Source organism: Panthera onca, chromosome D4 (assembly GCF_046562875.1).
Source record: "Panthera onca isolate mPanOnc1 chromosome D4, mPanOnc1 haplotype 2, whole genome shotgun sequence".
In the NCBI taxonomy this organism is placed as follows: domain Eukaryota; kingdom Metazoa; phylum Chordata; class Mammalia; order Carnivora; family Felidae; genus Panthera; species Panthera onca.
Window position 1 is genome coordinate 45,616,968 of NC_138351.1, and position 16,772 is coordinate 45,633,739.

Genomic DNA, 16,772 nt, shown 5'->3' on the forward strand with positions numbered 1-16,772 from the left:
TATTTTAACTACACTAAAGTAATTTTAGCTACAATAAGTTTCTTTTCATTTCCAACTGCATGGAAGATTTTTTTCCCATTCTTTCACTTTCAGTCTATATATGTCCCTACTTCGGAAGTAAAACTCTTCTAGGCAATATATAGATGTCTTTTTTTCTTCAATCTATTCAGCCACTCGATATACTTTCATTGGAGCATTTAGTCCATTTTTACTCCCACTTCACATTTTGTTTTTTGAGGTCATATTTTATTTCATATTTTATGTAGCCCTTAACTATTACAGTTTTAATTTTACTACTTTTGTCTTTTAACCTTCATACTAGCTTTGTAAACGATTATCCATTACCTTTATTATTATATTTACCTTTTCAAAGGAGATTTTTACTTTCATATGTTTTGTTATTAATTAGTTTGCTATTAGTTGTTATTAATTCTTTTCAGCTTAAAGAAGTCTCTTTAACATTTCTTGTAAAGCCAGCTTAGTACTGACAAACTTCTTTAGCTTTTGCTCGTCTGGAAAACTCTTTATCTCTCCTTCAACTCTGAATAACCTCTCTGAGTGGAGTCTTCTTGGTTTTTTCCTTTCGGCATTCTGAATATATCATGCCATTCTTTTGTGGCCTGCAAAGTTTCTGCTGCAAAATCTGCTGACAGTCTCATGGGGTTTCCTTTGTATGTAACCGTTTGTTTTTTCTCTTGCTGTTTTTAAGATTCCCTCTTTATCTTTAACTTTTGACAGTTTGATTATCATGTATCTTGATGTGGCTCTCTTTTGGTTCATCTTAGACATCTTATGTCTGTTTCCTTCCCTAGGTTAGCAGAGTTTTCAGCCATTATTTCTTCAAGTAAGTTTTCTGCCCTTTTCTCTCTCTTGTCTCTTCTAGGACCACTATAATGCAAATGTTATTCCAAATGATGGTGTCCCACAGGTTTCTTAAGTTATCATTTTAAAAAAATTACTTTTCTTTTTTGCTGCTCTGTCTGATAAGTTAGTTTCATTGCTTTGTCTCCCAGCTACTGATCTGCTCTTCTGTTTCATGCAGTCTAGTGTACATTTCAATTCAGCTATTGTATTCTTCAGCTCTGTGACTTCTGGTTGCTACTTTCTTATATACGCTATCTTTTTGTTGAAGTTCTTGCTGTGTTCATCCATTCTTCTGAGTTCAGTGGGCATCTTTATAACCATTACTTTGAATTCTTTATCAAATAGATTACTTATCTCTGTATCATTAAGGTCTTTTCTGCCTTTTTCTTTGATTTGGAACATATTTCTGTTTCCTCATTTTGCCTGACCTCTGTGTTTGTTTCTACGTACTAGGCCAAATAGCTACCTCTCTCAGTCTTGAAGGTGTGGCCTGTGTAGGTGATAAACCTTCTTATTCAACATTGCCGTAGCTCTTGGTTGTCTCTCAAACCTTTGTGATTGTCTAAACTGCCAGATTTATTCTTGATATGTCCCTATTGTTGAGGGTGTGCCATGAACTATCAATGTTCCAAGGGGAGGAATCTCATTTAGCATCTAGTTTCAGGCTGATTGGAAAACAGACCCTCAGGGACAAGCTTTTAAAATATGCCAATATATACAGATCTGTGGGGCTACAACTGTAAACCCTCCTGGCTTCAAGACCAGAAGATCTGGAGGAGGTGTCCCCCAGGTGCAAAAATGAGGGTTCCAAATAAATATATAAGCTCCTTTCTGGGGGGGTCTCATTGAGCTGTAGTAAGGCCAAGGGGGGTTAAAAGAACGGTGTCTCTCTGCTAATGTTGCCCGGAAGTGCCTCCTTAGCCTCTAGATATATGGGAAACCTGAAGCCTGTCTCTTAGGTTGAGGCTCCATTCTAAGTAAAGAGACCTTTTTCACTGGAAGACTGGGGTTGTGTTCAAGTCTGCTGTCTGTGCAGAGCCCTGGGGGGTGTAGCCTCCCAAGAACGGTCTGATTGTTACATTCCCGTGGAGCTCAGGAATACCAGCCCCCTTGGCCACCAGGGTCAGGTGATCAAGGAGCATCCTTTGTGTGGACTGCACGTGCCCGCTGGATTTATGTTGGCATAAATATGTGGAGGGGGGACACACTTGCCGGCTTCAGAAAGGCAGAAGCGAAATGTCTTCACTGTGCACACTGGCGGACTTCTGGAAAACAGCAGGACAGTGCCCCTGGCTTTGGGGTGGGAGCAGAAGAATGCCATGACCATGCATGCTCACCTGCCCCAGGCAAGGAATGGGGGAGTACTCCAAGTGCCTGCGCTCTCCAGCTTCAGCAAGGCAGCAAGATAGTGCTGCAGCTGCGGGCCCCCACCGGTCTTAGCAAGGCAGTGGGAGGGTGCCTCAAGGGAGCTCACTGACCTGTGCTATCAGGGTAGGCAGAGAGGGCAAAACCAGTGTCCCCGAGTGCCTCCATCTCCAGGGAGAGTTTCAACCGCCCCCTGCCCCTCTGGCAAATACTTTTAGATTGGCAAATGAATCTCCTTCCTATATAGTCTAGGCACTTTTCAAACACTATTTCTGTTGGGTCTCAGAGTGAATAAAACCACACGTCAAGCCCTTTCAACGGGGACTCTCAGGTTCCTATGGCACTTCAGTCCCTTGGATGTCAGTACTGTTGGTTTTCTAAGCCAGACGTTTTAGGGGCTTGTCTCTCCAGCACGGATCCCAAGAGTTGGGTAACCTGATGTAGAGCACCAACCCCTTGCTCCTCCAGAAGAAGAGTTGGGGGGGTGCCTGGGTGGCTCAGTCAGTTAAGCGTCAGACTTTGGTTCAGGTCATGATCTTGTGGTTTGGGAGTTTGAGCCCTGCATCGGGCTTTCTGCTGTCAGCATGGAGCCCACTTCAGATCTTCTGTCTCCCTCTCTTCCTGCCCCTCCCCATCTTGCTCTCTCTCTCTCAAAAATAAATATTAAAAAAACAGAAAACAAGAAGTATTGGTCTGGTGAGACCCCTCCCTATTGTGTGTTGCTGCACCAGGGGTGGGGTTTTGGTGAGATTAAGTGTCTGCCTTTCCTACCCATTCTGATGTAGTCATTTCCTCTCCTATTCTGGAGAAGCAGTTCATCTAGTTCTCAGATCTTTTTTTTTTTAATCTTTAATTGTTTTTTAATTAACCCAATACAGTATATAAAAATATCACTTCAACATGTAATCAGCATACAAATATTATGATGTGTTTTACACTCATTTTTTTTAATATATGAAATTTATTGTCAAATTGGTTTCCATACAACACCCAGTGCTCATCCCAAAAGATGCCCTCTTCAATGCCCATCACCTACCCTTCCCTTCCTCCCACCACCCCATCAACCCTCAGTTTGTTCTCAGTTTTTAAGAGTCTCTTATGCTTTGCCTCTCTCCCACTCTAACCTCGTTTTTTTTTCCTTCCCCTCCCCCATGGGTTTCTGTTAAGTTTCTCAGGATCCACATAAGAGTGAAAACATATGGTATCGGTCTTTCTCTGTATGACTTATTTACTTAGCAGAACACTCTCCAGTTCCATCCACGTTGCTACAGAGGGCCCTATTTCATTCTTTCTCATTGCCACATAGTACTCCATTGTGTACATAAACCACAATTTCTTTATCCATTCATCAGTTGATGGACATTTAGGCTCTTTCCACAATTTGGCTATTGTTGAGAGTGCTGCTATAAACATTGGGGTACAAGTGCCCCTATGCATCAGTACTCCTGTATCCCTTGGGTAAATTCCTAGCAGTGCTACTGCTGGGTCATAGGGTAGGTCTATTTTTAATTTTTTGAGGAACCTCCGCAGTTTCCCAGAGCGGCTGCACCAGTTTGCATTCCCACCAACAGTGCAAGAAGGTTCCCATTTCACCACATCCTCTCCAGCATCTATAGGCTCCTGATTTGTTCATTTTGGCCACTCTGACTGGCGTGAGGTGATATCTGAGTGTGGTTTTGATTTGTATTTCCCTGATGAGGAGCGACGTTGAGCATCTTTTCATGTGCCTGTTGGCCATCTGGATGTCTTCTTTAGAGAAGTGCCTATTCATGTTTTCTGCCCATTTCTTCACTGGATTATTTGTTTTTTGGGTGTGGAGTTTGGTGAACTCTTTATAGATTTTGGATACTAGCCCTTTGTCCGGTATGTCATTTGCAAATATCGTTTCCCATTCCATTGGTTGCCTTTTAGTTCAGATCTTTTGCAGAGGTAAACAGTCCATATGTAGCCGTAGATTTGGTGTGTTCATGGGAAGTGGTGAGTTCAGGGTTTTCCTACACCACTATCTTGTGGAAGTCTGAACCTACCTTCCTTCTGCATGTTCTTTGTGAGTTTAACTGTTTGATGATGCAATACAATAAATGGGACCTCTCAGAGTAACACTGTTACTGTTACTTCATACCCTAGCATGAAGTACAAGAAATAATCTAGCAAGATGGTAAACTGGTGAACAGTGTCCTTGGATACACTCTAAGGTAGCATGGCTTTTCAATACTTTCTACAATTCTACTTAGTAGAGAATAATAACGATGCACTGGAAGTATGAGCTGATCATCGTTTTGGAAATCACAGCCAGGTCTTGTCTGCCATCATTCATGGCCAAGTATTCCAGTATTATGGCTACATCTTATTTCTTATTCTCCCCCTTTCACTGAACTGTGGCACTATTAGTGAGTCAGGGAGGAAGCCAGATGGTGGGAAAGTTAATCGTGCCAATTAGATTTTTTTTCTCGAAAAGGGTTCATCAGCACCACAGTGGTTTTCACTTGATGTGATTTTCCTCTCAACAAGGTGTAATTGGTGATACGGCACCAAAAAACCATGGGCTTTGGCAGTGGTGAGGACTGGACTTGAGTTCTAGCTCTTCCACTTCCGTATCCATGAGATGAGAACGAAAGCTATCGCACACATTACATGGATGAAAAAAGAGGCCATCAAGTGCAACTGCTCGGGACACCCCTAGCAGCAGTAGGGTTCGATAAGGCTTCCTTCATTCCTGACAAACCAGTGCGATAAATTAATGGCAAGACTCGCTTGTAGGATCTCTCTTCACTTTCAGTGAGGATAACACAGAACGATCTACAGTTGCCATTAGCTTTCTCACGAGGAAAGCTCTTTCCTCAAGAGGAGATGAGGAGTGGAAAAATCAAGTTGTTTCCTCCACTCCTCATCTCCTCTTCCTCATGCCTTTCATTCTTCCAAGCTCAGCCTCAATTCTAATTTTGTACCATCTGCAAACAAACTTGCTTAGAAGGAAATGCTTGTAGTTACTCAAAGTGACATGGTGGTTTATATTTAAAAAAATAAAAGAGCCACAAAATAAAGCAAGGTTCAAGAATTAAATTAAAAAAAAAAAAAAAACCAGCATAGTAATTATAAAACACTGAAGTCCTAAGCCAGGGTACTCTAGTAATTTTTTTACCTATTTATTTAAAATAACATCTTCCATGCTCACTGACTGGAAGAACTGATGTTGTTAAAGTGTCCATACTACCCAACAAAGTCTACAGGGTCAATGCAATCTGTATCAAAATACCAAGAGCATTTTTCACAGAACTAGAACAAATACCACTAAAATTTGTATAGAACTACAAAAGACAAAATAGCCAAAACAATCTTGAAAACAAACAAACAAAAAACTGGAGGTACCATAATCCCACCTTTCAAGATATACTACCAAGCTGAAGTAATCAAAAGAGTATGGTACCAGCACCAAAATAGATACATAGATCAATGGAACAGAACAGAAAACCCAGAAATAAACCCACACTTCTATGGTCAATTAATCTATGACAAAGGAGGCAAGAATATGCAATGGGAAATGGTGTTGGGAAAACTGAATAGCTAAATGCTGAAGAATAAAACTGGGCCCTTTTCTTATACCATACACAAAAATAAACTCAACATGGATTAAGGATCTAAATGTGAGACCTAAAACCATAAAATTTCTAGAAGGAAACATGGGCAGTAGTTTCTTTGACATCAGCCGCAGAAACATTTCTAGATACGTTTCCTCTGGCAAGAGAAACAAAAGCAATATTAAACTATTGAGGCTACAGCAAAATAAAAAGCTTCTACACAGGGAAAAAAACCATCAACAAAACAAAAAGGCAACCTACCGAATGACAGAAGATATTTGTAAATGATATATCCAATAAGGACTTAATATCTAAAACATGTAAAGAACTTACACAACCCAACACCAAAAGACCCCAAATAGTCCAATTAAAAAATGGGCAGAGGACCTGAATAGTCGTTTCTACAAAGACGACATCCAGATCACCAACAGGCACATGAAAATATGCTCAACATCACTAACCATCCAAACAATGCAAATCACAACCGCAATGCAGTATCACCCCACTCCTGCAAGAATGGCTAATATCAAAAACGTAAGAAACAAGTGTTAACAAGGATGTGGAGAAAAAGGAACGCTTGTGCACTGTTGGTCGAATGCAAACTGGTGCAGCCACTGTGGAAAACAGTACGGAGGTGCCTCAAAAAGTTAAAAGCAGAACTACCCTATGACCCAATAACTCTGCTACTGGACATTTACCCAAAGAAAATGAAAACACTAATCTAAAAAAGCTATCTGCACCCCTCTGTTTACTGCAGCATTATTTAAAATAGCCACGATACGGAGGCAGCCCAGGGTCCATCAACAAAGGGTTAAAGAAGATGTGGTGTGTGTACAGAGTGGAATATTAATCAGTCATAAAAAAGAACGACACCTTGTCATTTGCAACAACACGGATGGCTCTAGAGGGTATTATGCTTAAGTGAAATAAATCTGTCAGAGAAAGACAAATACCGTATGATTTCACCCATATGTGGAATTTAGGAAACAAATGAACAAAGGAAAAAAAGAGAAACAAAAAAAGCGGGCTCTTAAATACAGAGAACAAACTGGTGGTTGCCAGAGGGGAGGCGGGGGGGGGGGGGGGGATGGGGTGAAATTCGCGAGGAGGATTAAGAGTAAATTTACCACGATAAGGACTGATGTACACAATTGTTGAAGCCCTCTGTTGTACACTTGAAACTAATATAACATGGTATGTTAATTACACTTGAATTAAAAAAATGGTTATACAGGGGTGCCTGGGCAGCTCAGTCAGTTGAGCGTTGGACTCTTGACATCGGCTGGGGTCATGATTTCACGGTTTGTGGGTTCAAGCCCCGTGACGGGCTTGCTGCTGTCAGCGTGGAGCCTGCTTCGGATCCTCTGTCTCCCTCTCACTCTGCCCCTGCCCACTCGCACTCTCTCAAAAATAAGTAAAACATTTTTAAAAATGGTTAAATAAATAGTATCACATCACATCTGAGGACCCCATACGTACATTTTCTCCCATGACCAAGAAAAGCAAGGAAATTCCTTTTCTCTGTGTCAACAATTCTGAATATTTCTCCCTATTCCAGCGCCCCCACATCCCTATCCTCTGTATCCTCAGAATTCAAAGGCAGTTTGTTGTCTCCAAACACTTTAGTAATGCTGTTCCATTTTCTCCTAATAGAAGGATCTTTGACTTTATCTGGGAACATCTCACTGTGCCGTCACCTTTAGTGACCTAAAGTAGCCTCCTACGGGTGATTTTTCTTTGAGGACCTTGACACTGCCTTGAAAGTTTCCAGTCATAAATCGTTACCCACTGAGAACAATTTCTCAGACTTTTCTAAATAATTACATAGACTCCAAAAGAAAACCATCCTCTACCTATGCTGTTGTATTATCTTGTCTCCTAATTCAAAGAAAGCACAACCTACATTTTGAAGGACTTAGAGACACTAGAAAATGAAATTACCGAACACAACTACAAGATTCAAAGGGAAGTGATCTTCGAACTGTAGGACACCATTTGTTATTTGGTGGCACCTTCTGGGAAAGCTTGATATTGCAGCTCAGCTCTGTTAAACATAAATCCCTCGCAAAAGCAAGTGGGAAAATTCTGGGGGCAGGGAAATAGTGATCATATAATAATGTGAAATCCAGAACCACGGGAGTCTGTTGTACTTGAAGCAAGCGTGTGTAAGAAGTCAGAGATCCCTGGACAGTTTACAGCTCTTCCCTCCCTGTGTATGCCAAATCCAGCGCTAAGGACAAGCTATCACTTCCTGAAGACTGTTGGTAAAAGTCCAAATCAATAGGTAGGTCAAAGAAACATGATTCATAAATGGAACAAAAACATTATACCAAAGGCTTTCACAGCACTGACGCCAATGTCATGAAGCATATCTCTGCGTATATAATAGGAATCCATGGGAAAAAAAGATCTGCTTCGCTCTGAAACCCCTCGAGTGAGCTCCTACCAAGTGGGATCAAATCCTGGCTCCACCACATGGCAACTGTGGCCAAAGCTCTTTCACCCTCAGTTTCCCCATCTATAAAACGGGGATAATAATACTACCTACTTCCTAAAGTTGTTTTCAGGATTAAATGAGTTAAAACAAGTCAAGTGCTTAGACGGGGGATGAGCACATAGAAAGCCCTCAAGGAATGTTCAACTACAGGCATCCCAATGGTATGGTAAAGCTGGCCATGCAAAGACCATGTTGGATCACATCTTTGATTTTGTGTCTAAAGATGACAGATGAGACAATTAGGTAAAGATCATGGGCCCCAGAGTGAGAAACAATAGTGCGCTGAAGAGGCAATGCAGCTCTCTTGAAGGAGGCTCATGGAATTTTTGAGACGTACAATTCAATACAAGTAAAAATGCTGAGTTTTGGCAGTTATGGGTAACAACAACTCTGCAATGATAGAATCCCCTATCTGCTCAAGGCCCTCGGCTACCTAAGGGCTTCTAACAAATTATTTAGTTTAAAAATTGTGGAACAATTTAGGCTTAGTATGATACCCAAACAAGGAAGAGAAGAAGCCCCTAACTCTCTTTTAAGGTAAAAATCTCCCTTTTGACTACTCCAAATCCTTTTTTGGACTAAGTCAGGAATGTGGCTGAGTAAATGAAATAGCTGATTCACTGGACCATACCCACTCCTCTACCCGTTCACATGTGACATAGAAAACAAGCAAAAAAGCAGCTGAAAACAAGGGCAGGTGAAATATCTCCATGCACTCAACAAAGTTAACTTTCTTCCTATTGTTTTAATCAAAGTTCCACACTGAGCTGAATCTATCAGAGGAAGGATTGCAACCCTTCAGGTATGTTTACCTCCAGTTATAAAATGCAGAGAACAGGAGTCCAGAACAAGAGCCCCCCCCCCCCGCCCCCGCCTCCCCCTCCCACTCCCACCCCCCCCCCCCCCCCCCCCCCCGAGGCAGGGCTGCCCTTTAATGAATGGCCTCTCCAGCTGCTCACTCACTATGCTTACAGACTTTACAGCTCTTGCATGTGCTGGAATTACAAGTCATTAAAAAGCCACTTTGAAAACACAATAAAGACCTTCTTCTCTGACTGCCACAACCTTCCATCACATAAAAACCTAAGGCCAATGCTTCAACAACAGGACGTTTACTGCCAGCTCCAGACAGTTTAAGCAGGGCAAGGAACAGGGTGGGGTGGGAGGAAATGAGGCACAACAAAAGAGGGGAAGTTTCTTTTTCCTTCTTCCTTTTTTTCTTTTCAAAAGAAATTTCTGCTAAGGTGGTTTGAATTCTTTATCCTGTATCTGAACCACCACTGGTAAAATGCTACTATTAGAAGAGATTTCATCTCTTTCCCTCAAGAAGATTTTAACCAAGAAAACAACGTTGGTAAAACCAAAGTATCAAAGGACAGGATTATAATCTCATTCCTCACATGGCAGGTTGAAGTGTGTAACATTTTCCCCAAATGCACCCTGCCCATTTTCAAGGAAAGACAGTTAAAACTTTTCACATCTGCACTTTTAAATCACAATTAAATCTCTACAGAACAAGGCAAAAGCAACGGCAATGATAAGGAAATTACTACCAAAACCACATCTGATTACAAATACTTATTTCAGTTTTATTTTACTCTGTCCCCCTTCTTCTCTGCTATGAATACCAAACTTCCCCATATCACAAAACATGATCAACCCAATAGATTTCTCTTCGGAAGCTGAATTAAATGAAACACAAAACCTACGGAAATACAGGAGGCGTGATAGATAGTTGGGCTCTTTTTAATTGTCAATTAAACTGTAAACAAGTTCATGTAAACCACAATTATAAACTTTAAGTTGACAAGGATACAGACCTTCACCCTTCTAGCTGCTAGCACATGTCAATCACTAGTAAGGTTACTTTCCATAAATGACCATCATGACCACAAGGTGATAATTTCCTAAACCAAGAATAGCCTTACTCTAACGGGAAATACGGAGGTCCTTGAAGGTAAAATATTCTTAATGCTAACATTTATGTATATAGCAAAAACACGCTCTTACCATGTTTCCTGTATTTGCTAAATGTTCACCCGCTATAAACCACTCCCTCTGTCTCCCTGCAACTCTTTAATTCTGTCGGGAAAAATCACCAATGGATTTTCATGTGACCATATTAAATTTCTTTAGAAAAGAACAAACATTTCAGGAATTGCAAAATGTATTTAAAAATGACTCTGTGTAACATTAATAACAATCCACAGAGAAGTCATTTCTTAGGACGTCTTCCTTTAATAGTAGCAGCAATAAAACAAACAAGCAAGAGCCTACCTAATACAGTGCTAGGTATGTCCTTGTCCTTTACCTATTTGAAGTAAAAAGCTCAAAGATCCTGGGACACTTTTTGGCTTAACTTTTGATTTAAAGCTTTGATTTAAAGTCCTCTAATTTTCCAGTCACCGTGTAACAAATGCGTACCAATATCAAGGACATATACCTCCTCAAAACAAATTTCAGAGCAACATGACCTAGTATTTTTGCCCCTTTAAAACATATAACCCAACTCTTGAACAAGGACACTAGAGTTCTACAGTATTTCTGAATATCAAAAAATCTCTTTCAAAGCTGTATGTTATAAAGGTTGCCAGAAGCTACATCATACATATCATAGTTAACTAGTATTTTTTGGTTAATGTGCTCATAGGTGCTTTACCGTTTTCACAATAATCCTACATACTAAATACTATCACGATCTCCACCTTACAAGAGAATTAACTAAAATACAGAAGGTTAAAACATTTGCTTAAGATCACGGGAGGAGCTGGGCTTCAAACCACAGCCTGTCTGTCACCACACTACAAACTCCTAATTATTTGCTTACTTGACTACCTACCTACCTGGCCTGCCTAACCACTTATTAACAAATAAGTGATCCTTCAAAAACGACCTGTAGGAATACAAAGCATGGATGTACTTCTACTTTTCTACGCGAAGTATATAAGAATCTTAACCAAGAGGAACCATATGAATCAACAATCTAAGTAAGCTTCCAGTAATCAGTAATAGCACTGATTTTATTTTTATATAAAACCTGAATCTAACTTAGTTATGGAAAAGCTTCTTTAAAAAGTTCTTCCTTTTAGGGGCGCCTTGGTGGCTCAGTTAAGCATGTGACTTTGGCCCAGGTCATGATCTCACAGTTCATGGGTTTGAGCCCTACATCGGGCTCTGTGCTGACAGCTCAGAGCCTGGAGCCTGCTTCAGATTCTGTGTCTCTTCTCTCCCTGCCGTTCCCCTGCTCACACTCTGTCTCCCTCTTTCTCAAAAATAAATAAAATATTTTAAAAAGATTTTTTAAGTTCTTCCTTTTACTGTAACTAACCTGTACCCAGGTAAGATGTTTACAAGCTTACCAGGTAAATAATCTTTTCTTCCCAGCCCTTCCTAATTCTTCATACTCTTCCAATTTTTTTGTCTCTTTCTTCTGTTTCAAAGACCATGATCTCTGCCCATTGTGCCTAAAATTACCCACGACCCTATCTGCCATAAATGAACACAAATCTGGTTCATATTCAAATAATAAAGCTGGAAAGGATGTTAGAGAGATCAGATCATCTTACCACACTTACTCGGATACAGACATACTCACCACCAGGATATTACAGTATGCCCACTGAAGTTGGGCCTGTCCCAAGCTATCAAATCTGTTACTGGCCAAGGGAAAATCTGGGCTCCTCACTGCTCTCCATTACAATTGTCTCCCATTCCTTCTGTCTTGCCCACAGTGGGAACACCAGGTAGGAAGAAGGCCAGACAAAGGTGATCTCTACTATTGCATACAGGGAACTTTAGCACCTCCCTTCCCCTCCCTCCCTCCACCACCCTCCCCTTATCTTCTTTGTTCACAGAAAGGTCTTTTGAGTCATGGCTTATTTGGAACGACTTTCATCAATTTTCTTCGGCTCCACCACCTGCATTTAGAGAATCAAACCAACAACAGCAACAATAAAAGCACTACTACCAGAAAACTGATAAAGAAAGGGTATCTGTTGGGTTTTATACCCAAATAATATCCAAAAGCCTTTAGAGACTTTCTCTATAATGATGTGCAGAACCAGTTACAAAAACTCCTATAACAATTACTGGATATGTGATTCTCCTATGTCATGAATTGTTGTGAAAATTTGCTCCCTACTGTAAGGAATTAAGATTCTAACTCTTTACTCCAAAAGATTTTTAAAATTACGGCTTAGGATTAATACACCAAGTTGAACATGAAGTTTATGAAAAGAAAAGTCATATCTTATAAATCATATAGAAAAGGGAGGGAGCAAGAGACAAATAAAAACAAAAATGCACAGAGTTATCTAAGGACGATGATCATCTGGGACAATTTCATGTAGAAAGAGGTTTGCTTTAGGAATGTCGTTTAATCAGCTAACGTTCAAGAAAGATGCCTTTCTTGACCATAACCTACTATAAGAAACACACACAGCCTATGAAATAGAATTTTTACAAACCATTACTCACCCATGCTGATTACAACGTATTCTGATTTTTTGTAAACACTGGTGACGACATGCTAAAATGGTTTCGTGGCTCACCACTGAATCCTAAGCCACAACTGGAAAACCTCCGTTTGAGAAGAGTCACAACACGTCAGAATACGGAAAGACTAAGTGGCTAAACCTGACAATCTTGATAGACTAATCACACCCCAAGAGGATCAATGGACATCTTAGGGTGATTTGAAATAGAAGTCAAACATACAAAAAAACTTTCCAAGTAACACCTAACTGAGAACAAGTTTTGTATTAAGAGGAGCCTAAGTCCACCTGGGTGGCTCAGTCGGTTGAGTGCTGGACTTTTGGTTTTGGCTCAGGTCACGATCTCACAGTTTCATGGGTTCAAGCCCTGTGTCTAGGCTCTGCACTGGCAGCTCGGAGCCTGCTTGGGATTCTCTCACTCTCCCTCTCTTTCTGCCCCTCCCCTGCTTGTGCTGTCTCTCTTTCAAAATAAATGAATAAACTTAAAAAAAAAAAAAAAAAAAGAGAACCCTAAGTAAAAAGCACAAGAGGAAAAATAAATGCTTGACGTGTTGGCACAATCCCATTAGTTCTCATTGGTTCAATAAACTATTGCTATAAAACATTTACCAAACTGGAACAAATTACCCCAATCTCTTGTATTTTATATGCTACTGTGCTCCTAATTTGATCTTCTATTACAATTTCAAGATTAGCTATGGAGGGTAGTGGGGAAGGAAGTAGTCTCTGGACAACAGGAGATCGGTTGTGACTCCACGTTGTCACCCCGGCTGCCCTTCTACCCAGCACAAATGCAGAAGACAGAATCTGCTACGAAGTCCCTCCACCTCCGCCAGACTCGAATCAGGAACATGTGTATGGTGAACCCGTGGGACAGAAAGAGAAACAGTCTCAAATTGCCAGCAATTTTTAGCCAGACATCTTCCTTGACCATTGTCTAGAAATACTGACAAGCCAAAGTAAGGAGATTATTTGGACTGGTCAGGACTAATAAGTAACTTAAAAGGGCTAAAGATTGTTTAAAAAAAAAAAAAAAAGGGAATTTGACTTCAAAGTAAATAACGTTCATTCTCTAGAACTGGAATGGAATACTATTTCAAATACTAATAGTTCTGTCACTGGAAGCATAAGATTTCTTATACTGGCGAGAAGTTAGAATAGTGTGAAACCCCCTTCCAACTCTGAGAAATCTGCAATTGTAAGTTTAAATCTCAACATCAGGTAACATTTTGGAGGGATGTGAAATGGTCAGATGGTCTTTTAGGCATCCACAAAAGTTAATCCCACCCGTCAGCAAAAACAAAGATCACATACCCTGACCATGGCCCCAAAGGAAGAAAAAAAAAAAAAAAATTAAGTGGTTCTTTTTCAAAATACCACCACCGGCTTTCACAAGCACAAATATGTGTCAAATTTTACCAAATTATACATTTTAAATCTATACGGTATGTCGTTATATCGATTTTGCCTCCAGAAAACTTCTTAAAAATACTATACCAGCTTCTCATCTCTGTAAACAAATTACTTCATAGCATTGATCAAAAAGATCAACGTTATAGCTGCACCCCAATATTTTCTAAATTTGTCTTTTAAACTTATTTTCTCATATATTCAAGTTTTATCGCATTCTTCTCACTTTCCTAAATCAGCAATCGTCGAAAAGCACAGTAACTAAGTGCCAAGGAGCATCTCAATTTCCCTGCTGCTATTCAACACAGCCCATTATTACACTATGGAACGTATCTTTCCTTTAACAATTCCCATCACAGTCCAAATGTCTGCCAATTCTTTAATGATTTTATTTCCTTCTTTCCATTAGTTAAGGAAATTCATCTCTAGGCCCATCCATGCTACCATTTCACGGTTTGGCTGTCAGTTTCTTCCCTCATCCTTTATCCTACAGCCATCTGAAATAAGATCTGAAGGCTAACATGGGAAAGGAGGGAAACCAACAACACTACTCACGTCAGATTTGGAGGACATGTTCTCCTCCACGTCGGAATCGTTGGGATCCACGATATCATCAAATGGTGGCAGAGTCGATTTCTTCTTCTCTGAGGTCTCACTTTCAATTTTGACCTTTCCCATCTTGACATGAGATTTATCTTTTATCTGTTTTTTGTCAGCAGAACAAGTGAGTATCAGCGGTGGCGCGCTAGAAAAACTTTTAAATAAAGCCTCTGAGCTACTCTTTTTCCTTTTTTTGGCTGAGAGTTCTTCGGAATCTGCAATGGGGGGCCTTTTACTAGGAGCCTTCTTGTCTTGCTGCCCACTGGTGATCGTGAGTAAGTTACTGTCTGGTTTTGGCTCTTTTGACATGGGTTTCGGTTCCTTGAAGGCCATCTTAGGAACTATTTTTTCTTCTTTCAGTGGTTTATTTTCTTTGGGTTTCTTAGAGGATTCTTTGGAAGATTTGTTGTGATCCCTGGAAGGTTCTTTGAAGGCACTTTTATGTTCTCTGGAGTCTTTAGAAGGTTTTTCCTTGTGCTCCTTCATTAACTTGTGAGGCTTTGAAAAACTGGTGCTGCTGCTGCTGCTGCTGCTACTGCTGCTGCTGCTGCTGCTGCTGCTGCTGCTACAGCTGCTGCTGCTGCTGCTACTGCTGCTGCTGCTGCTGCTGCTACAGCTGCTGCTGCTGCTGCTGCTGGTATGAATGCTCCTGTTCGGGTCCTGCAGAAAGGGGACAAGAGAACGCAACTCAGAGCTCCGGAGCAACGCGGGGTCGCCAGCCGGCTCCCCCGCGCGTTGCATCCACATACAAGGATCCTTCTTTGATCGCTCTCGAATGCATTTTCTTAGACACCAATCAGCACAGTGCAACAGGTGGGGACAGGGTGTGTGAGGAACACAGGGAACGAGGGCCACTGTGATCAAGGGGTTTAACGAGGCCAGCTGCTCTCCTAATCACGAGAAGCATGGCGTTCTAAACATTTCGATTGGACAAATGTTCGCGGAACGCCTGTTCTAGGAGACACAAGGAAGGACGGCACATGGCCCCGACTCTTAGGAACTGCGACGTATCTAGGAGTCATGGCTGTTCCAAGAGCCACCAACGATGTGCTATGACCACAAAAGGAAGGCGGCCGTTGGTTCTGTTGGGGGTGTGGGAGAAGAATCGTTCAGAAATCTATAGAGAAGTAACGCCTGAATTAGATCCTCAAGAATAAGCAGGGCATTACTAGGAAGGGAAGAATGAGAAAGGACTTGGGAGACCAGCGACTAGAGTGAAGCACGACAAGGAGGGATGAAATTGTATTTGGGGAACAGCATCCAGCTACGGCAAAGATCGAGGACAAGGCAGAAAAAATAGCCCAGTGTCGCATGGTGAGGCCAGATAATATTAAATCTTAAATGGCTTTTTAATAACAAGAATCACAAGACCCAAACAAGAAAGAAAAGAATTCTCAATTTGAGATAAAAAACAATTTTTTTTTTTTTTTTGCTGCCCAAATTTCATGGGAGTGTCATTTCATTAGGAAGTGTCTCCCATCCACTAGCAAAGAAAAGAGAAATCCAACAGAACAAACATGTCACCAAATAGTCATCAAATGGACTGAAAAGTCTTTAGCCAATTACTATCGTGCAATCACGAGGAAAGAGTTCACCACTGCCTGTTCTATTTTACATGTGCTGCTTATTTTTTCACTGATATAAGTACCTCAGTATATATGACCTACACAGAACCTTTCTATTTAGGAACAAAATTTAAATTCATACTTAACACATTTGTGACCCTCTACCATTAATAGTAAGACTAGGACACAGAAGTAGATCCTGGACTTGTAAAAATCTACACCAATACGATAAAAGAAAAGCTCTTTCTTACTTACTTCCACCTTCTAATGGAACTAATGGCAAATACATGTCCAAATTTTCAACCGGAATTTACATCTCAAGGCTTGCTTGTTCTGCTGCACCTCTAACTCACTCAAAGTCAATGATCTGTACATCAATCCTGTGTCCCTTAAATATCTA

The 16,772-nt window shown here is 40.7% G+C and overlaps 1 protein-coding gene across 2 annotated transcripts in view; it reads right to left on the reverse strand.

Moving 5' to 3' along the window:
- The window catches only part of MLLT3 (MLLT3 super elongation complex subunit), a 286,329-nt gene that overhangs the window by 61,286 nt on the left and 208,271 nt on the right, over positions 1–16,772 (reverse strand). For both annotated transcript variants that reach the window (XM_078436759.2, XM_060609676.3), the window contains exon 5: positions 14,763–15,467. In XM_078436759.2, coding sequence (XP_078292885.1) covers positions 14,763–15,467 — 705 coding nt within the window. The remainder of the gene's footprint in view (positions 1–14,762; positions 15,468–16,772) is intronic.